The sequence below is a fragment of the Dendrobates tinctorius genome, unplaced genomic scaffold, assembly GCF_039654945.1.
Source record: "Dendrobates tinctorius isolate UK_male_01 unplaced genomic scaffold, ASM3965494v1 ptg000155l, whole genome shotgun sequence".
Lineage (NCBI taxonomy): Eukaryota > Metazoa > Chordata > Amphibia > Anura > Dendrobatidae > Dendrobates > Dendrobates tinctorius.
Window position 1 is genome coordinate 1,515,355 of NW_027361822.1, and position 19,064 is coordinate 1,534,418.

General features: G+C 45.1%; 1 protein-coding gene across 1 annotated transcript in view; it reads right to left on the reverse strand.

Moving 5' to 3' along the window:
- The window catches only part of LOC141051164 (uncharacterized), a 195,163-nt gene extending 183,993 nt beyond the window's left edge, over positions 1–11,170 (reverse strand). The window contains 5 exon segments of the mRNA XM_073548028.1: positions 2,212–2,309; positions 2,392–2,515; positions 2,598–2,777; positions 2,901–3,045; positions 11,072–11,170. Of these exon segments, the coding sequence (XP_073404129.1) occupies positions 2,212–2,309; positions 2,392–2,515; positions 2,598–2,777; positions 2,901–2,978 (480 nt within the window). The 5' untranslated portion in view covers positions 2,979–3,045; positions 11,072–11,170.
- Positions 11,171–19,064: the final 7,894 nt, after the last annotated feature.

Below are 19,064 nucleotides of genomic sequence, written 5' to 3' on the forward strand. Positions count from 1 at the left end.
GAAAAAAGATATAAAAGTTTAGATCAACCCCCTTTCGCCCCATTCAAAATAAAATAATAAAAAAAAAAAAAAAAAAAGAAATCACAGATACAAATATTAGGTATCGCCGTGTTCAGAATCGCCCGATCTATCAAAAAAAAAAGGATTAACCCCACCGCTAAATGGTGTAGTGAGAAAAAAATCAAAACGCCAGAATTGACGGTAAAATAAAAAAAGTTATGGCTCTGGGAAGAAGGGGAGCGAAAAACAAAAATGTAAAAACAAAAATACCTTCAGGGCTTAAGGGGTTAAAGATTTGTTGGCAATTTTGCATATGAAAATGAATCGCCCTGCCAGGACTGTGGGGATACTCAGCACCGGGCCCGTTTATCTCAATGGGAGTTGTCACGGAAGCTGTGGCCCGGTCCGTGGCCCTGGGGCTCCATTGCAAAAGGGGGGTGAAAGAACAATTAAATAGAATTGATGAATAGTTCGTGATGCCACCTGTGGCGTTCGGCAAGGGAGATGTTAAGCCGACGCTGCATGCAGATCCTCTGGGACTGGTGGTGTGGTGCAGCCAAGATGGTGAAGCTCCCCACAGGGGGAGCTGTAGTCCCAGGGCAGTGTAGATGTAGGGGTAGAAGAGAGGCACAAGCGGGGTAGTAGCTGGTACCCAGGTGTAGCAGTGCTGGGTGTGTTGGCGCAAGAATCAGTGGAGGACACCAGGGCTTGTAGTTCCAAAGCTTTACTCACAGTCTGTAGTACATACAGGTGCCCGCCTCCGTTCTGTGTCCTCCAGGTCAGAGACTCAGTCAACCTCCAGGCCAGATGGAATGCTCCCTTCCAACGCTCCGCCAACATGTACCTTTCTGAACGTCTCCTCATATAGCGCCTTTGGTGTGAAGTACTCCCAGTACTGAGTTACACTGGAGTGCCTCCTGACAGATGTTCCCAAGAACTCTACTTGTACGGCAGACAGCTGTAGCCTGCTTCGGGGACTCCTTCTCCTGAATCCCGGCTCACTGTCAATGTTGCTGTTATGCCACCAAGTCTTAGATGGGAGTAGTGCATTTACAGCCCACTACTCCACCGGTGTCTGCTGCAGGACCATTAGCATCCATACAACCTCGGGGACCGGGCCCCTGCCTTGCGCTTAGAACTTCTAGGCAGGGTTCTCTCCTAACCCACGTCCTCTGTTCCCTTTTACTCCTTCGTTCCGCACTAATCTCTCCTTCTCCTGGAAGATCAGGTTTCAGTTCAATGTCTTTCTCCTTCGTTCCTTTCCCGTGCCAGCAGACGCAGGTCACTGAGGTCTGCTGCAGCACCTCCTTCCTCCATCCCTCTCCCAGGGATCTTCTTTCCTCACTCTCTCCTACTGACTGACCTGTAATCCTAAACCTTCCCGCTCTTTTATGTATTCTCAACTCCACCCGCCTCCCAGCACGTTTCGTGTTCCAATCAGGGAGCCACCAAAGGTGCCCTGCTACACTCCAAGCAGGGAGCCGCAATGTGGCTTTGCTGAACTACCGTGTTGTGTGGGATGCGAGTGTTGGAGCGTGGTCAGGAGCCTCCAACTCACCTGGATGGTGGGGTACCACACCTCAGGAGGAGGTGGGGTACCACACCTCAGGAGGAGGTGCGGTACCTCTGTGGTGACCGAGCCTCAGGGGCGCCACAAAAGCCTTGTATTTTCTATGAACCATAGCACATAGGCTGTGATCAGGTCAGGGACAGGCCAAAATGTTTTCCATCCTTTTTATTTCTTTCCAAATCCTGCATAAACCCAACCTGTAGGCTTATAATGATAAATGAGAAGTCTCCATGATCAGAACAAGGTGAGAAGAACCAGACAACAGCTTTATTCTCTCATTTCCTCCAAGTATAAGGCTAGTTAATTGTCCTTGGTTCTTACAGCTTCTACAAATTCTTCAACCACCTGAAATGTTGACACCTGAGAAGATGGGTACATGGATTCAGCTTGTACCAACCTGTGACCTGCTCATCAACATGGTGCAACAGCAAACTGGATTCATGGAAAACTAATCAGTTAATTATCTGCTGCACTCCAGTAACGGGTCTAATTTTTATATAGGAAAATAAACTTTGGAAAGGGCTGGTAAATCAAAGAAACTCAGTGTATAATACTGGTCGAGAACACAAGACTGGACACAAGACCTTCACAACTTTCTACTCATCATATGGGAGATTTCATGACACCTTCTCCCCATCTACCTGATGATCCTGAGGATTAGTGGGATCTTCTTGTTTATAGTCCTGAGGAAGAAAAAGATGGAGACAACTCTCCGGTGTTGTCCTCTCACTGGATAAAACTGGAGAAAACACATACAGGACTGAATTCATTATTTATATACAGGTAATTATAGGCTGTGTACATTTAGTCTTGTCTATTACCTGGTGATGTGAGGGGCTGGGACATCTCCATCATGACGTCCTCATACTGATTTTTGTGTCCTTCTAAATACTCCCACTCCTCCATGGAGAAATAGACGGTGACATCCTGACACCTTATAGGAACCTGACACATACAACGATACTGTCATCCCCCCGATCCCTTCATAACGTTGCGTATAATGTCCCAGCATTCCCAGCAGTGTCACCTCTCCATTCAGCAGCTCAATCATCTTGTAGGCGAGTTCTAGGATATTCTGGTCATTGATGTCCTCATGTATCAGGAGGTGAGGTGGAGGCCCTGTGATTGGGCTCAGGGGTCTTCCCCATCCCTCAGTCACAGGGATCTGACAGCGCTCCCTAGAAGTCTTCTTCACTACTGTGTAATCCTGGTTATGGAGAGACACATTAATAAATCTCACTACAGATATTTCCAGAGTCCTCACCTCTCCAGTTCTGTCCATGTGTTATTCCCATAGATGACGTAATGTGATGTCACCAGAATCTCTCACCTCTCCAGTAAGCTGGAAGAGGATCTCTAGGGTGATGTGTAATATTCTCTCCATCATCTTGTCCCTGTTGCTATCCATATTTAACCGGTCTATTAGTACAATTCTCTGGAAGATCTCAACTGAGACGATTCAATATTGTAGGGACCTGAAGGGGGAAAAAATGAGCCAATGTAATAAAGATCCCATGTAGTAATATAATTAGTGGAGATATTAGGGGGAAAGCATATTTTGAGACATAACGTTTAGATCAGAGGTCTCAAACACACGGCCCCTGAGGCTCTTCATGTGGTCTGCAAGCACTTAGGCCCATTGATGTTACCGACCCTGTTCAGGCATGTCAACACTTTCATTCAGTTGAATGTGCTCTCTACACAATATCAATGCCAATCAGAGGCCAGCAGCTGACATTTGGTGATGGCGTATGAGGTCATTGGTGTTCCTCTGTCTTTAGTCTGTCTCCTCAGTGCTCCTCTCTGTTCTCAGGCCATCTTAAGGCCATCTGCTCAGCACTTATCTCTGTCTTGAGTCTGTCTCTTCTTCATTTCTTTCTGCCCTAGGGCTTTTCTACAGTGTTCTCAGGGTTCCTCTCTGCCTTCAGGCTGTCACCTCAGTGCTTCCCTCTGCCCCCAAGGCCATTTCCTCAGTGCTCCTTTTGCCCTTAGGCCGGGGTCACACTGGCGAGGAATACGGTCGAGTGAGAGGCGCTAAAAGCCCGCATTACACACGGACCAATGATTCCCTATGGGGTCCCTCGCACCAGCCGTATATTTCTCATCCGTATTCTACGGTCCGTGCCAATCGCAGCATGCTGCGACTGTCAGCGTACTACGCCCGTAATACGCCAATGCAAGTCTATGGGTGCGCAAAAAATGCGGATTACACACGGACCACACATGTGACTTGCGAGAAATACGCACCCGGTGTCTTTTAGCAAAGCCGGCAATTCAGTGCGCTATACAGTAAACTCACACTGACAGGTTTAATAAAGAAACGAAAGAATAGATATACAGTCATGGCCAAAATTATTGACACCCCTGCAATTCTGTCAGATAATATTCAGTTTCTTCCTGAAAATGATTGCAAACACAAATTCTTTGGTATTATTATCTTCATTTAATTTGTCTTAAATGAAAAAACACAAAAGAGAATGAAGCAAAAAGCAAAACATTGATCATTTCACACAAAATTCCAAAAATGGGCCGGACAAAAGTATTGGCACCCTCAGCCTAATACTTGGTTGCACAACCTTTAGCCAAAATAACTGCGACCAACTGCTTCCGGTAACCATCAATGAGTTTCTTACAATGCTCTGCTGGAATTTTAGACCATTCTTCTTTGGCAAACTACTCCAGGTCCCTGATATTTGAAGGGTGCCTTCTCCAAACTGCCATTTTTAGATCTCTCCACAGGTGTTCTATGGGATTCAGGTCTGGACTCATTGCTGGCCACCTTAGAAGTCTCCAGTGCTTTCTCTCAAACCATTTTCTAGTGCTTTTTGAAGTGTGTTTTGGGTTATTGTCCTGCTGGAAGACCCATGACCTCTGAGGTAGACCCAGCTTTCTCACACTGGGCCCTAAATTATGCTGGAAAATTTGTTGGTAGTCTTCTGACTTCATAATGCCATGCACACGATCAAGCAGTCCAGTGCCAGAGGCAGCAAAGCAACCCCAAAACATCAGGGAACCTCCGCCATGTTTGACTGTAGGGACCGTGTACTTTTCTTTGAATGCCTCTTTTTTCTCCTGTAAACTCTATGTTGATGCTTTTGCCCTAAAAGCTCTACTTTTGTCTCATCTGACCAGAGAACATTCTTCCAAAATGTTTTAGGCTTTTTCAGGTAAGTTTTGGCAAACTCCAGCCTGGCTATTTTATGTCTCGGGGTAAGAAGTGGAGTCTTCCTGGGTCTCCTACCATACAGTCCCTTTTCATTCAGATGCCGACGGATAGTACGGGTTGACACCGTTGTACCCTCGGACTGCAGGGCAGCTTGAACTTGTTTGGATGTTAGTGGAGGTTCTTTATCCAACATCCGCACAATCTTGCGTTGAAATCTCTTGTCAATTTTTCTTTTCCGGCCACATCTAGGGAGGTTAGCCACAGTGCCATGGGCTTTAAACTTCTTGATGACACTGCGCACGGTAGACACAGGAACATTCAGGTCTTTGGAGATGGACTTGTAGCCTTGAGATTGTTCATGCTTCCTCACAATTTGGTTTCTCAAGTCCTCAGACAGTTCTTTGGTTTTCTTTCTTTTCTCCGTGCTCAATGTGGTACACACAAGGACACAGGACAGAGGTTGAGTCAACTTTAATCCATGTCAACTGGCTGCAAGTGTGATTTAGTTATTGCCAACACCTGTTAGGTGCCACAGGTAAGTTACAGGTGCTGTTAATTACACAAATTAGAGAATCATCACATGATTTTTCGTACAGTGCCAATACTTTTGTCCACCCTCTTTTTTATGTTTGGTGTGGAATTATATCCAATTTGGCTTTAGGACAATTCTTTTTGTGTTTTTTCATTTAAGACAAATTAAATGAAGATAACAATACCAAAGAATTTGTGTTTGCAATCATTTTCAGGAAGAAACTGAGTATTATCTGACAGAATTGCAGGGGTGTCAATACTTTTGGCCATGACTGTATACACATACATATATATATATATATATGCATTCTATGTGTCTATATCTATTCCTTGGTTTCTGTTAGAAACCCTGTCATAGGGCTCCATTATATGTCCATTTTGCAAGCCTGCGAGAAAATCTCGCCATACGGATTACATACGGATGCCATACGGATGCTTACATGCGCAAAATACGCGACCACACCTTGCTTACGGATGACATACGGAGCACTGTTTAGGGGCCATTCGTCCGTATTACGCATGTAAAATACTGACCGTATTTTGAGCAGGTTAGTGTGACTCCAGCCTTAGGCTACCTCCTCAACGCTCCTCTCTGCCCTCAGGCCAACTCCTCAACGCTCCTCTCTGCCCTCGCCATGCCCCTGATGTGCCTAAACAGTGGAAACCTCCCAAAAGTGACCACATTTTGGAAACTAGACCCCTTAGGGAACTTATCTAGATGTCTAATATCTATTGAGCACCTTGAACCCCCTGGTGTTTCACAGAAGTTTGTAATGTTGAGCCGTGAAAATAAAAAAAAAAAAAAAAACATTTTTCCCCACAAAAAATTAGCTCCAAATTTTGTAACTTCACAAGGGAACAGGAGAAAATGGACCCAAAAATTTGTTGTTCAATTTCTCCTGATTTAACCGATACCCCATATGTGGTCGAAAACTTCTTTTGAGGCATAGTGCAAAGCTCAGAAGGGAAGGAGTGCCATATTACAGTGCAGATTTTGCTGCACTGGTTTGAGGGTGTTGTGTTACATAAGTGACCCTATTTTACAAACTAAACCTCTCAATGAACTCATTTAGGCGTGCATTGATTATATTTTTTACAAACAGGTGTGTCACAGAATTTTATACCACTGGGCAGTGAAGAAAAAATAATTTAGAATTTTACCACCAAGTTTTACATTTTCACACTTGGAAATGGGTAAAATTGGCACCAAAATTTGTCCCACAATTTCTGCTGAATGTAGAAATACCCCATATGTGGCTGTACAGTACTGCTTAGCCACACGGCAAAACTCGGGAGGGACGGAGCGCTGTTTGCGTCCTGGAGCGCAAATTTTCTTAGAATTGTTTGCGGACTCTATACAAAGAGCCCCTAAGTGCTAGAAAAGCAAAATCTCCCTTCAAATGACCCCATTTTGGAAATTTTACCCCTTTGGGAATTTATCTACAAGTGTAGTAAAGATTTTGACTCAATTTTTTGCATATTTCAGCTGACAGATTCATGCGAGGGCTTATTTTTTGAGGGACGAGTTGATGTTTTTATTGGTGCCATTTTTGGGCACATGACCTTTTATGATCGCTTTCTATTCTGATTTTTGGGAGATAGAATGAACAAAACCCAGGAATTGCTTTTGGGATTGTTTTATACCATTCCATGTGTGGTAAAATTGGTAAGGCAGCTTTATTCTTTTGGTCAGTATGATTACAGTGATACCCAATTTATATTTTTTTGTTTTGGCGCTTTTACACACTAAAAACTATTTTACAGAGAAAAATAATTATTTTTGCATCGCTTTATTCTGAGAACTATAACTTTTTTTTATATGTTCACTGATGGAGCTGTAGGATGGCTTATTTTTTGCGGGACAAAATGACATTTTCAGCGGTACCATTTTTTTTTTACATTTGTCTTTTTGTCTTATTGCACTTTTTGTTCGGCGGTATAATGATAAACCATTGTTTATTGCCTCGTGTTTTTTATGGTGTTCACTGAAGGGGTTAACTAGTGCAGTAGTTTTATACAGCAGGTGTTTCTGGATGCGGCGATACCAAATATGTGTACTTTTTTTTTTTTTTTACATAAATAAATGTATGTATTGGAATAATAGGTTCTCTCTTTTTGTTCATTTGGGGATTTTTTAAAAATATTTTTACACTTTTAATACCTTTTTTTTAACTGTTTCACATTGTCCCAGGATGGGACATCACTGTATTGTGACAGATCGCTGATCTGATGCTCCACAATGCTTCTGCACTGCAAAGCATCGGACCAGCGTCTGACAGGCAGGGGAGGAGGCATGTCAGCTCCTGGTTTTAGCAGGCGATCACAGGCTACCTTCCCTGAAGGAACCCAAGGCCACCTTGTGGACAGGGGTCTCCATGGAGACCATCAGGACAACATGATCGCATCATGTTCTGCTGATGAAAGCACAGAGGAAGCCCCCTCTCTGCAATCTGCTAGATGTCGCTGTCACTATTGACAGCAGCATTGGAGCTAGCACCGATCGTGGGCATTGCTCCATGGTGTCAGCTCTCATATAGAGCTGACACCCGCACCCGATTGTGGCGGCGTACATGTACTGCGCTTTATGGAAACACAGCTCCTTTATTTAACATTAATGTTTGTAAACCATGACCAGGGATGGGTGAAAAATGCAGAAGTGGTGAAATGTTATATATATATATATATATATATATATATATATATATATATATATATACACATACATATATACACACACACACACACACACACGCAGTACAGACCAAAAGTTTGCACACCTTCTCATTCAAAGAGTTTTCTTTATTTTCATGACTATGAAAATTGTAGATTCACTCTGAAGGCATCAAAACTATGAATTTACACATGTGGAATTATATAATTAACAAAAAAGTGTGAAACAACTGAAAATACTGTATGTCTTATATTCTAGGTGCTTCAAAGTAGCCACCTTTTGCTTTGATTATTGCCTTGCACACTCTTGGCATATTCTTGATGAGCTTCAAGAGGTAGTCACCGGAAATGGTCTTCCAACAGTCTTGAAGGAGTTCCCAGAGATGATTAGCACTTGTTGGCACTTTTGCCTTCACTCTGCGGTCCAGCTCACCCCAAACCATCTCGATTGGGTTCAGGTCTGGTGACTGTGGAGGCCAGGTCATCTGGCGTAGCACCCTATCACTCTCCTTCTTGCTCAAATAGCCCTTACACAGCCTGGAGGTGTGTTTGGGGTCATTGTCCTGTTGAAAAATAAATGATGGTCCAACTAAACGCAAACTGGATGGAATAGCATGCCGCTGCAAGATGCTGTGGTAGCCATGCTGGTTCAGTATGCCTTCAATTTTGAATAAATCCCCAACAGTGTCACCAGCAAAGAACCCCCACACCATCACACCTCCTCCTCCATGCTTCACGGTGGGAACCAGGCATGTAGAGTCCATCCGTTCACCTTTTCTGCGTCGCACAAAGACACGGTGGTTGGAACCAAAGATCTCAAATTTGGACTCATCAGACCAAAGCACAAATTTCCACTGGTCTAATGTCCATTCCTTGTGTTCTTTAGCCCAAACAAGTCTCTTCTGCTTGTTGCCTGTCCTTAGCAGTGGTTTCCTAGCAGCTATTTTACCATGAAGACCTGCTGCACAAAGTCTCCTCTTAACAGTTGTTGTAAAGATGTGTCTGCTGCTAGAACTCTGTGTGGCATTGACCTGGTCTCTAATCTGAGCTGCTGTTAACCTGCGATTTCTGAGGCTGGTGACTCGGATGAACTTATCCTCCGCAGCAGAGGTGACTCTTGGTCTTCATTTCCTGGGGCAGTCCTCATGTGAGCCAGTTTCTTTGTAGCGCTTGATGGTTTTTGCCACTGCACTTGGGGACACTTTCAAAGTTTTCCCAATTTTTCGGACTGACTGACCTTCATTTCTTAAAGCAATGATGGCCACTCGTTTTTCTTTACTTAGCTGCTTTTTTCTTGCCATAATACAAATTCTAACAGTCTATTCGGTAGGACTATCACCTGTGTATCCATCAGACTTCTGCACAACACAACTGATGGTCCCAGCCCCATTTAAAAGGCAAGAAATTCCACTTATTAAACCTGACAGGGCACACCTGTGAAGTGAAAACCATTTCCGGTGACTACCTCTTGAAGCTCATCAAGAGAATGCCAAGAATGTGCAAAGCAGTAATCAAAGCAAAAGGTGACTTCTTTGAAGAACCTAGAATAGAAGACATATTTTCAGTTGTGTCACACTTTTTTGTTAATTATATAATTCCACATGTTAATTCATAGTTTTGATGCCTTCACAGTGAATCTACAATTTTCATAGTCATGAAAATAAAGAAAACTCTTTGAATGAGAAGGTGTGTCCCAACTTTTGGTCTGTACTAATATATATATATATTCTCTATGTGTATATATCTATTCTATTCTAACCTGTCAGTGTGATTTTACTGTATGCAGCACATGGACTGCCGGCTTTTCAAAGGTCACCGGTGTGTAAAAATCAGACAGCAATCGCATTGTGCGAATGCTGTGCAATTTTTTTATCGCACCCATTGACTTGCATTGGCGAGTCTCGTCCGAGATGCACAGCATGCTGCGATTTCAGCTGACAAAAAAAAAAAAAAAAAAAAAAAGGCAGATGAGATGTCACCCATTGAACAACATTGGTCAGACTGCAGTCCGGATTTTTCTCAGATTGCACTCGTCCATTTTTCCCGCAAATGAGTACGAGCCCTTATATTTTTTCCTTGATTGTTCCACCCATGATTTTGATTTCCAAATATTGTAATATACTGAACATGTAAACGTGGTCTTAGGCAGAGACCTACCGCTGGGTCTTAAAAAAACAAAGCCTCAGCTATGTGAAGCTTCTGCTCAACACATAGCGCTCCCAGAGCTCTGTGCCAGCAGGAGAGAATTCCAATAGCGGTCATAAACGGATTCTGTCTTCTCGGGGACACTCGGTGCTCTGCACTATGAGCTCAGCTGGTCAGTGCTCAGGCTGCGCAGAGCTATGCTGATGAGGGCAGTGCAGTACACTTGGCTCACCGCCTTCGACGGCCGGACAGAGACCCAAATCTGGGACTGTCCCACTGGATCCGGGAAGGTTGGGAGCTGTGCCTGGAGGTCAGTGCTGTGTCACTGTCAATGGGTCGCATATGGGGGCAGATTTCTGCCTTATATGTCACTGATATCAGGAGCCGAAGGCGGACAAAGCAGGAAACAGGCCAGAAAGATTGAGTGCGGCCTGAACACCGTGTGCTTTGTGTCTGACCCCCAGAATCTGTCATCTACATGAACAACGGATATCATCACTACATAAACTGCTCAAGTCACAGGGACTCCAGAAATATCGCTGAAGAGGGAGGTAACTAAGAGGGTCCCGGGAAGCGACCATGAGGGAGATTACAGGAGTCATTAATTATAACTGCCACAATCATAAATGTCGCCTGAAGAAACCGCAACACAAACAAATCCGGTGTATAGAACCGCAGACAGGGTTCCCCAGGAGACGTGTGCGCTTCTCTCTATTCATTGTCTATGGGACGGCGGAGAACCGAGCGCCACTCTGATTGGTGACGACTTATGAGACAATAAGGGAAGCGCTGATGTTTTCTGTCCCCAGAGAAGGAATAAACCTCATTAATAATTTATAAGTTCCCAGAACCTTCCAACCAATAAATATCCCACATACGGCGACATCAGCGGGAAATAACAGAAGCTCCAGAGAAAGAAGAGAAATGTCACCAGCACTGAGGGGGTTACTGCCCCCTGCCCCCAGTAATGGGGAATCTCCAGCACCTACCTCCACCTGCAGAGCCGCACACCACATATATGGCTGCTCTGTGCGCACAGGACCTGGGATGAGGTCACAGGAGGGGAGGAGTCAGGGGTCACATGATCAGGGGCCTCAGTGTATGCAGGACTCTGCTGTGCTGGTTGTCATGGTGCTGGATGAGGGGAAGTTTGTGTGTGGGGTCAGGAGGGGTTAACATGCAGCCGTGTTGTCAATGTGCAACAATGGTCAGCCATAGCAACCGACCCCAGAAGAAAAAGAGGGATCCTAAATTATTACCTCCCCTTTCCATTAGTACTGTTATGAATCGGGGGGCGCATGCTAAGGGTATACTGTGTTTTTTAACACGGCCACTTGCCAATGTGCAAGAGACACCAATTCCTAAAGCAGATCCAGAGTTTTATGTAGATGTGTCACAGGTTTACAAGATGAAGTACCTTATACAGGTCAGGCCTGTTTCACACATCAGTTTTTGTCCATCAGTCAAGATCCGCCGTTTTGCAAAAAAAACGGATCCGCCATTTTTCTTGGCGGATCCGTTTTTTCCCATTTGTTTCATTAGCGGCGGATCTTGACGGATGGCCATCCGTTGGATCCGTTTTTTTGCGAATCCGCCAAAATTTTGCCGTCCGCCGACGTGCCCGAACGGACCATGCAACGTTTTTTCGGGCGGCGGGATCCGCACTTCCCACTGCGCATGCCCGAAAGACTTCACTCAGCCGGAAATTTAACCCTAAACTCTGTTCTGGCGCCTGGAAAAAAAAAATCTCTCTCTCTCCTCTCTCTCCTCGCTCTCTCTCTCTCCCCCCTCCACTGCGGTTCCTTTAAAATTCTTCATTCATTGATGGCATCCGTTCACATCAGTTAGCAACGGATCCGCTTTCCGCCATTTTGGCGGATTTTAACTGACACAAAAAAACTGAAGTGTGAAACAGGCCTTACTCAATAGTTGATCAACGTGAGGTGGTAAAAAGTGAAGCTTTACCTTCTGGGATGTCTGCTCGGGAAGCTGAATTGAAAGCACTCACTGTATTATGGCGAAGCATTTACCGATCGTGCCATGCATTCGGCATTTTCCATGATTGCGGTTCCATATCGAAGAGCAGAAAGTTTGTTGGTTCATCTGGTAAACCCATTAAGAATGCAGAATTGGTGGCCCAGCTCTTCAGAGCATTGGAGCTGCCTAAAAAAGTTGCTATAGTAAAAGTGCAAGCTCACACTTAGGAGCGCACTAAAGAAGCCGACGGTAATAACCGAGCTGATATTGCAGCCAAGGCCGCTGATTTGTTCCCTCTTCCCACAGAAATATACACTGTGCAGGTGTCCGGGGAGATGGATCTACAACTACTTCAGAGCCTGCAAGATCAGGCCTCTGCACCGGAACAAGAAGAATGGCAGAAGCACTCCGGTGCTAAAGAAGAGGATGGGCTGAGGAGAGCAGACAGTACGTACTGCCTGCCTAGCGCACCGTTCTCCATTGTGTGTGCCCTTTCTCATGAACTGAATGGTATGTCAGGTAAAAGCCAATTGGGTGGCTCCAAAATTCCATTAGGCTGCTGCTAAATTCGTATAAGGAGGCGCAGTCTGTGTATGCCTAGAGGTGGGAAAAAGTGCACCGCCTGATGCCAAATGGTTGGCATCTATGAATATGTGTTAGTATACATCAATTAGGTGACATTTTTTATAATATAAATGATTATTTGATGCTCTAAATGTTGAATTAGCCTATATGAAACAGCTTATATTTATTATTATTATCAGCATTCCATAGCACATAATTACCTCACCACCTATCAAGGAGGATTCTGTCAGGTGGTAGGTCGTGCATGTTGCCACTATATAGATCCTTCAGGACTAATGAGAGTTACCCCTGATATAGAACAAGCTGAAATGATAAAGGAAAGGGGTGCGAAAAGCGAATTTACTCCATGACTTACCCCTCCCTGAAAGGCTCTCATGGTTAAATCCCTTTAACCTGTTCAAAGGAATAGGTGGATGAATATCAGGTGTAATTCATTTCATAATTCAAGCAGTTTTTGTGATATTGATAATTGCAGCGATGATAAAGTTATTTGTTATGGTTATATAGAAAGTTCTCAGTTCTAATTGCAAATGTTTTCCAGGTAAACGTAAAGCTAGAATCGATACTGACTCTGAGATAAAGCAAACTCAAGTGATGACTACCATGATAACCGCACTCCAACGTGACTGCATACTCTGCAACAAGCAAACTTCAGTAGATTTGGCTGACTGTATGCATTGTGGAAGACCGATGGTCTAATAAAAGACAAGAACTCACAGAAAACTACAAAGACTCTTTGGACAATATGGACTCTATGATTTATACTAACAAATAAACTATATTCTATTTTCTAACACATATTTTAATATATTAATAAAAAATGTCCATTATATTATGTCATAAATATATATCTATATCATCCCCTCATATTAATCCCTTGATAGAAATAGGGTTAGAAGGACCAGAAGTATAATCTGAATGGATACGCAGCAGGGCTAGTATCCCATGATATACATTGGATAAGCCGTGTATGTTGTGAAGTAGGGTTATCTTGCTGGCCTGAGCTACAGGAAAGAGCCAGCTAGGAAAAGGTAGTTCAGTTGATAAAAAGAGGGGAGGGTTGTGCTGTGTTGGTATTGGTTTTTGGTGGGTGGAAACATAATCCACTGGTCCCAGATAATACCAAGCAAGTTCATGTGTATGTTGGCGGTAAGATCTTTGGCTGTGTTGGACAATATTTAAAGTTTGCTATGGAAGACCATGATACCCGGCATCACCTTGGCGAACTAAATGGGATTGACTGTACTGTAGCCCATATTGGCCTTGCTGCCCCTAATGTGTTTGGGATGTTGTACATGCTTGCTGAGAAAGTGTGAGGGATTATTGATGGCTGTGGGGTTGTAACTCCCTACTAAAGGAGGTGGTTGGCCTATGGTGCCATGCTCCTGTACTTATGGGCTTTCCACACTCGTATTACGTTGCCATGATTGAGTAGAAAGTACAGTGGAAGGTGGATGACCTGAGTCAGTAGGTGTTAGAGTTGAAGGTGGTTCGTGTGACTCCCTAGTTGCAGGCCCATGAGCAGCCTCTGAGCTAGATGCATAGTGGCACTGAGACAGCTGTTGGTGGTGTTTTTCTATGAAAGCAAAAATATACCTAGGATTTTTTAGGGGGATAACAGGATGTATGAGGTGTAGTATTGATGTTTTGGTGTCCAGCCTTGATTCTGTTGGTATTTGGCAAAGATTTTGGGCCAAGCTGCGACAAAATGCCTCCTTTGCATCATCCGAAATGGTTCGACCAATATAATCCATTACATGGCTATCAAATTGCCTCCTTGACACTATATTTTGGGAATCCCTCCTTCTGCTCATTTGCCGTGGTGTTGATGCATGGGGTGAGGTATCTAGGGGCAATGTAGGACAGCTGCTCCTGGCCTGCTCTTCCTGCTGTGCTGCATCTTCTTGAGGGTTTGTTGGTCCATGACCTTCCTCCTCTGATGGTCCAGGAACATCTTCCTCACATGGGTGTTAATCTGCAGGTTGGGATGGCCCTGCTTCTGCCTCAGAGGCTGTGTCTTTTTCCTGTATGTTGGATTCAGTTCTATATATAATCTGTTTTAAAACATTATCAACGTGGCCTAAAAACCACCAGTACTTACGGTCTTAGGTCCATGATGGGAGCTAAAACGTTTACCCGACTCTAATACAGGTAGGGCCTTTTTTGCTGACCCCTTTACTAGGCGATTTTGATAATTTGAGTCACGAGGATCCCAAAGTTCGGGGTGCTCCTGGGCTAAAACCAAGAGCATCTCCGCATTAAATGCACAAGACATGACAAACTTGCAAAACAATACACTCCGAGAAGGTGTGTCACATCCAATGATTCCTGACATGTGGTTTATGGGAGCCTGCCAACACTTCCCTGTATGTCACTTACTGTCATGGGATAATTTGTGTCTTTTGGTAAAATTCTCTAACTACAATCCATAAAAAACGGATGGCATATGGATGATGCGAGTGCTGTGCGTTTTTTTCTCGCATCCATTGACTTGCATTGGGGAGTCTCGTGTGAGATACGCTGCAAATTGCAGCATGTTGCGATTTTATTTTTTCTCAGTCCGATTTGAGCTGAGAAAAAATCATTGAACAACATTGGTCAGCGTACAATCCGATTTTTTTATCGGATTGCACTCATCCGTTTGTCTCTCAAATGGGTACATACCCCAAGTGTGCAAATTGCATATGTTCTTGGGGAGGGGGGGCGCCAAACTTAATTCTTACCCCGGGTGCTTGAAAACCTAGATACCTCTGTGCCCATCTCTGGGCGTTCATGTCCTCCCTCTCTCTAATTCCAAACACACTCCCGGCATTTGAAATCTGTGTGCTGTTTCTTCCTGGTATGACGCACGTCCGTGTCATTTCCGATAGTGTGCATTTGTAAGGGATTGAAGAAGAATATCCCTTTAATGCCACCTCCCCTTTAAGAGTTCCCATGTAGATATATTGTAAATATTGTATAGATATGATTATGCTCCGGTACTGCTACACTATTGTGCATTACCGTCATTCTCACTGGTACTGCCACATTACATGTGTTACCATGCTGTATAGATTGTACTGTATTGTAATATGTTTTGCATTAGTTTAGCGTAAGCCAGTGCATCCTTTGGGTTCAATAGGGGAGGGGACTTTTAGTGCATAGCTCCATAGACTGGGTAAGAGTAGTTCTGTTGCGGGCCACTAGATGGGGGTATACTAGTGGACTTGTTAGGTATAGTGGATAGATAGGTTACATTAGGGTTAACAGTAGGAGGAGCTGCTTTGGGTTAAGCTATTATAAGTTATAGGATTAGTTCAGAGGGGCGAGCACACCTGACAAGTCCACAAGGGCTCTAAGCCCTGGATGCTTCGCAACGTTTTAGAGAAAGCAGAAACGCACGGGCTCAGTCAGACAAGCGCTGTATAAGAAATTACAGTTTATGACAGCAGCAGGAACAAGAAGAAGAAAGTGGTCCAAGAGTCATGCAGGGCGCAGAGAGATCACAATGTGGCCGATCTTAAATAGGGCTGAAGCCTGCAAGTCTGAGGCAAAGCAGATGAACGGGATCCCCTATATCTTCAGGTCCTACAGAGTCATGCTGCGGTACCGTGGAAAGTGCATGAGGATGTAGAAAGTAAGCAAGAGAAAGTGCAGGAGCAATGCTGTCAGAACTGTAATCTAACTGATGTGTCCGGGACCGTTGAAGAAGAAAGTAAATCTGTTGATTTGGCATCAGAACCGGTATCTGTGTCAGTTATTTTGAACCTGTGCACTGGAACCAAGAGTGCAGGAGCTGAGTGGCACCACTGTGGAATCCCTGATGGTGGACCAGCACCTCGAACAGGAAGAAGCTGACAGTTTGTCTGTGAGAGGAGGTCAGGACACCAGAGCCATGGTGTCCTCGGCTACGACTACCATCCTGGCCTCCTCTTACACATTGTGGGGGAGTATTGGGTGTACTCGCCAGCTTTAATATGTGCAGTGTGCATGCTCCAGAGCCTACCAATACACCCCCACACTGCACAGGATCGGAAGTGACGCACTGCAGCATCATACCAGGCAGAAAGAGCAGAGACTTCAAAAGGCGGGAGTGCGCTTGGAATTGGAGCAATGGAGTGTCATGATCCATGCTGGATCATGACAGATAAAATGCACTAGTAACCTTTTTTTCTTGCACTGTGGTGGTTTCAGTTCTAGTTTTGCCCCCGGTGGCCATTAGGGTCATTGCACGCTGGTGGTTTCAGTTCTAGTTTTGCCCCGGTGGCCGTTAGGGTCATGGCACTTGATGTTTTATTTGCTTTGCCTTTTGCCCCCGGTGGTCACTGGGATTATAGCAGCTTTTAGCCCCTGATCATTTGACCATTCCTTTTCCTATATAGCGTCACATGGTCTATGAGCAGGTGTTGGTGATAGCGTGTTTTTGGGATTCCAACCACGGTGAAGGGAGCATCTGGCTGAGGTGTGAAGCCACTGCAGAAACCTGGTGAAGTTAGCAGCTGGCTTGAAGGTTGGAGCCACTACTGAAACTGGTGTTGAACTCTGGCTACCCGGTGTCCGCAGCAGAGTGAGATGGTGAAGGTGGCAGCTGGCTCTGAGGTGTCGAGCCACTGCGAAAAGTTAATCTGGTGATGCACTCTGCTGCCTGGTGCTGCAGCAGAGCAAGATAAGTCTTTTTGTGTTTCCCCTGTCTGTATTTTTCCCTGGTGTGTATTAGTACAGCGGTGGGGCCAGTGCCTGCACTACCCAGCTCCCTAGCAAGGGATAGGTGTAGGGTGTGCTAGGGTGACAGGTATCCTGATCGGCGCCCGATGCGGAACCGGCCTAGGGATCGTTAGGAGTGTAGGGACACTGACTTAGGGGAGTGCAGGAGGTCTCCACGTCCCCATTCCCTATCGCAGGGCCTACCGTTGTAACTGTTGCCCCTTTTGCCGTGTCTTGATGTTTCAGTTACCGGCCTGCGGGTTGCGTCACACAGGACGGGTCCATGTGACAGGGAGGACATGAAGGCCCAGAGTTTCTGGACTTCCGAAGACATCACCCTAATTAGCATAGGGACATGTAAGTTATAAAATCATTTTTCTCAGCGACTACAGGGCAGTATTAGGTCACACTATACAACATTGCGACAAAACTATAGCGTGCAAAATGAATAGGGAATGTGAATTTGGGTGGAAAATATTTTGGCATAGGGGCCCATTTGAAAGTTCGCACCGGGGCCCATGACTTTGAAGTTACTCAGTGTGGATGTACTGTAGCAGAGCCATGTGTGTACGATGTGTACGGAGAGGAACCGTGTGTGTATGACACGCACAGAGTGGAGCTGTGGGTGTATAAAGCGGAGCCACGCGTGTACGAGGTGCACGGAGCGGAGCCGTGTGTGTACGACGTTTATGGTACGGAGCCATCTGTTTATTTATGATGTTCATAGAGTGGAGCCATATGTGTACAATTTGTACAATGAGACTCTTCTTCATGTAATGTACAATTCATATGAAGGAGGGGACACGAGAGCCCCGGGACCGCGAGTGCTGACATTGCTGTAATGGCGACAGCACTGGAGGTGACTATAAACTTTTTTATTTTATAAGGCCCAAACATTTAAATCAAGAAGGGGTTGTCCTAGTAGTGGACTGGACAGGCGTGAACATGGCAGGCTTTAGCTATGTGTGATAGTACAGGGTGCCAGTCGGCAGACTGCAGTGGGGTCAGATCGCTGTGACAACCAGAGAGAGGGGCAGGGCACTTGCGTGGCATTGAGGAGTCTTTCACTCCTCCCATGTGGTCCCAGTGCTGTTCTGCTGTAGCACAGCAGAGACGGGAGACCTAAATGAAGTCAGCACTGATTGGCCGAACATTGGCCAGTCAGTGCTAGCCTTGATTTCTGCTGTAGACCTTGAGCTCTGCTAGTTTAAGCTGCCAGCAGTGGGGCAGCCTCAGTCGGGGAAAGTGCTGCTCCAGATATATTTGGCACAATTCATATGGAGGAGATGGGTGGAGCATTGTGAAAGTGGAGTGGCTTATCTGGAGCAGGCAAAGTCTCAAGCAGAGGTGCCTATGGCTGCCAGACTCCTGCCATCAGTAAAGAATCAGAAGAAAGCAGATAAGTATAAGGCCGAGGTGACACTTGCGAGAGCAATGCAAGAAACTCGCGAGGGTCTCTCGCCTCAGTACCCTGCACTGCTGCCAACAGTTTGGTCCGGAGCATTTAGCTGTATAGAAAGACATGCAGCCGCACACTCCAGGCCCGAGTGCCGGCAGCAGTGCGGGGTATTGATGCAAGAGACTCGCGCGAGTTTCTCACATTGCACTCGCAAGTGTGACCCCGGCCTAAGTGTGAGATCTGCTGTGTGTCATTGAAGTTGGCAGTGTTCGTGTTCAGTGTAGTCCGTTGTATAAGTGAAATATGTGTTCTGTCTGAGCAATGTGAATGTGTGTATG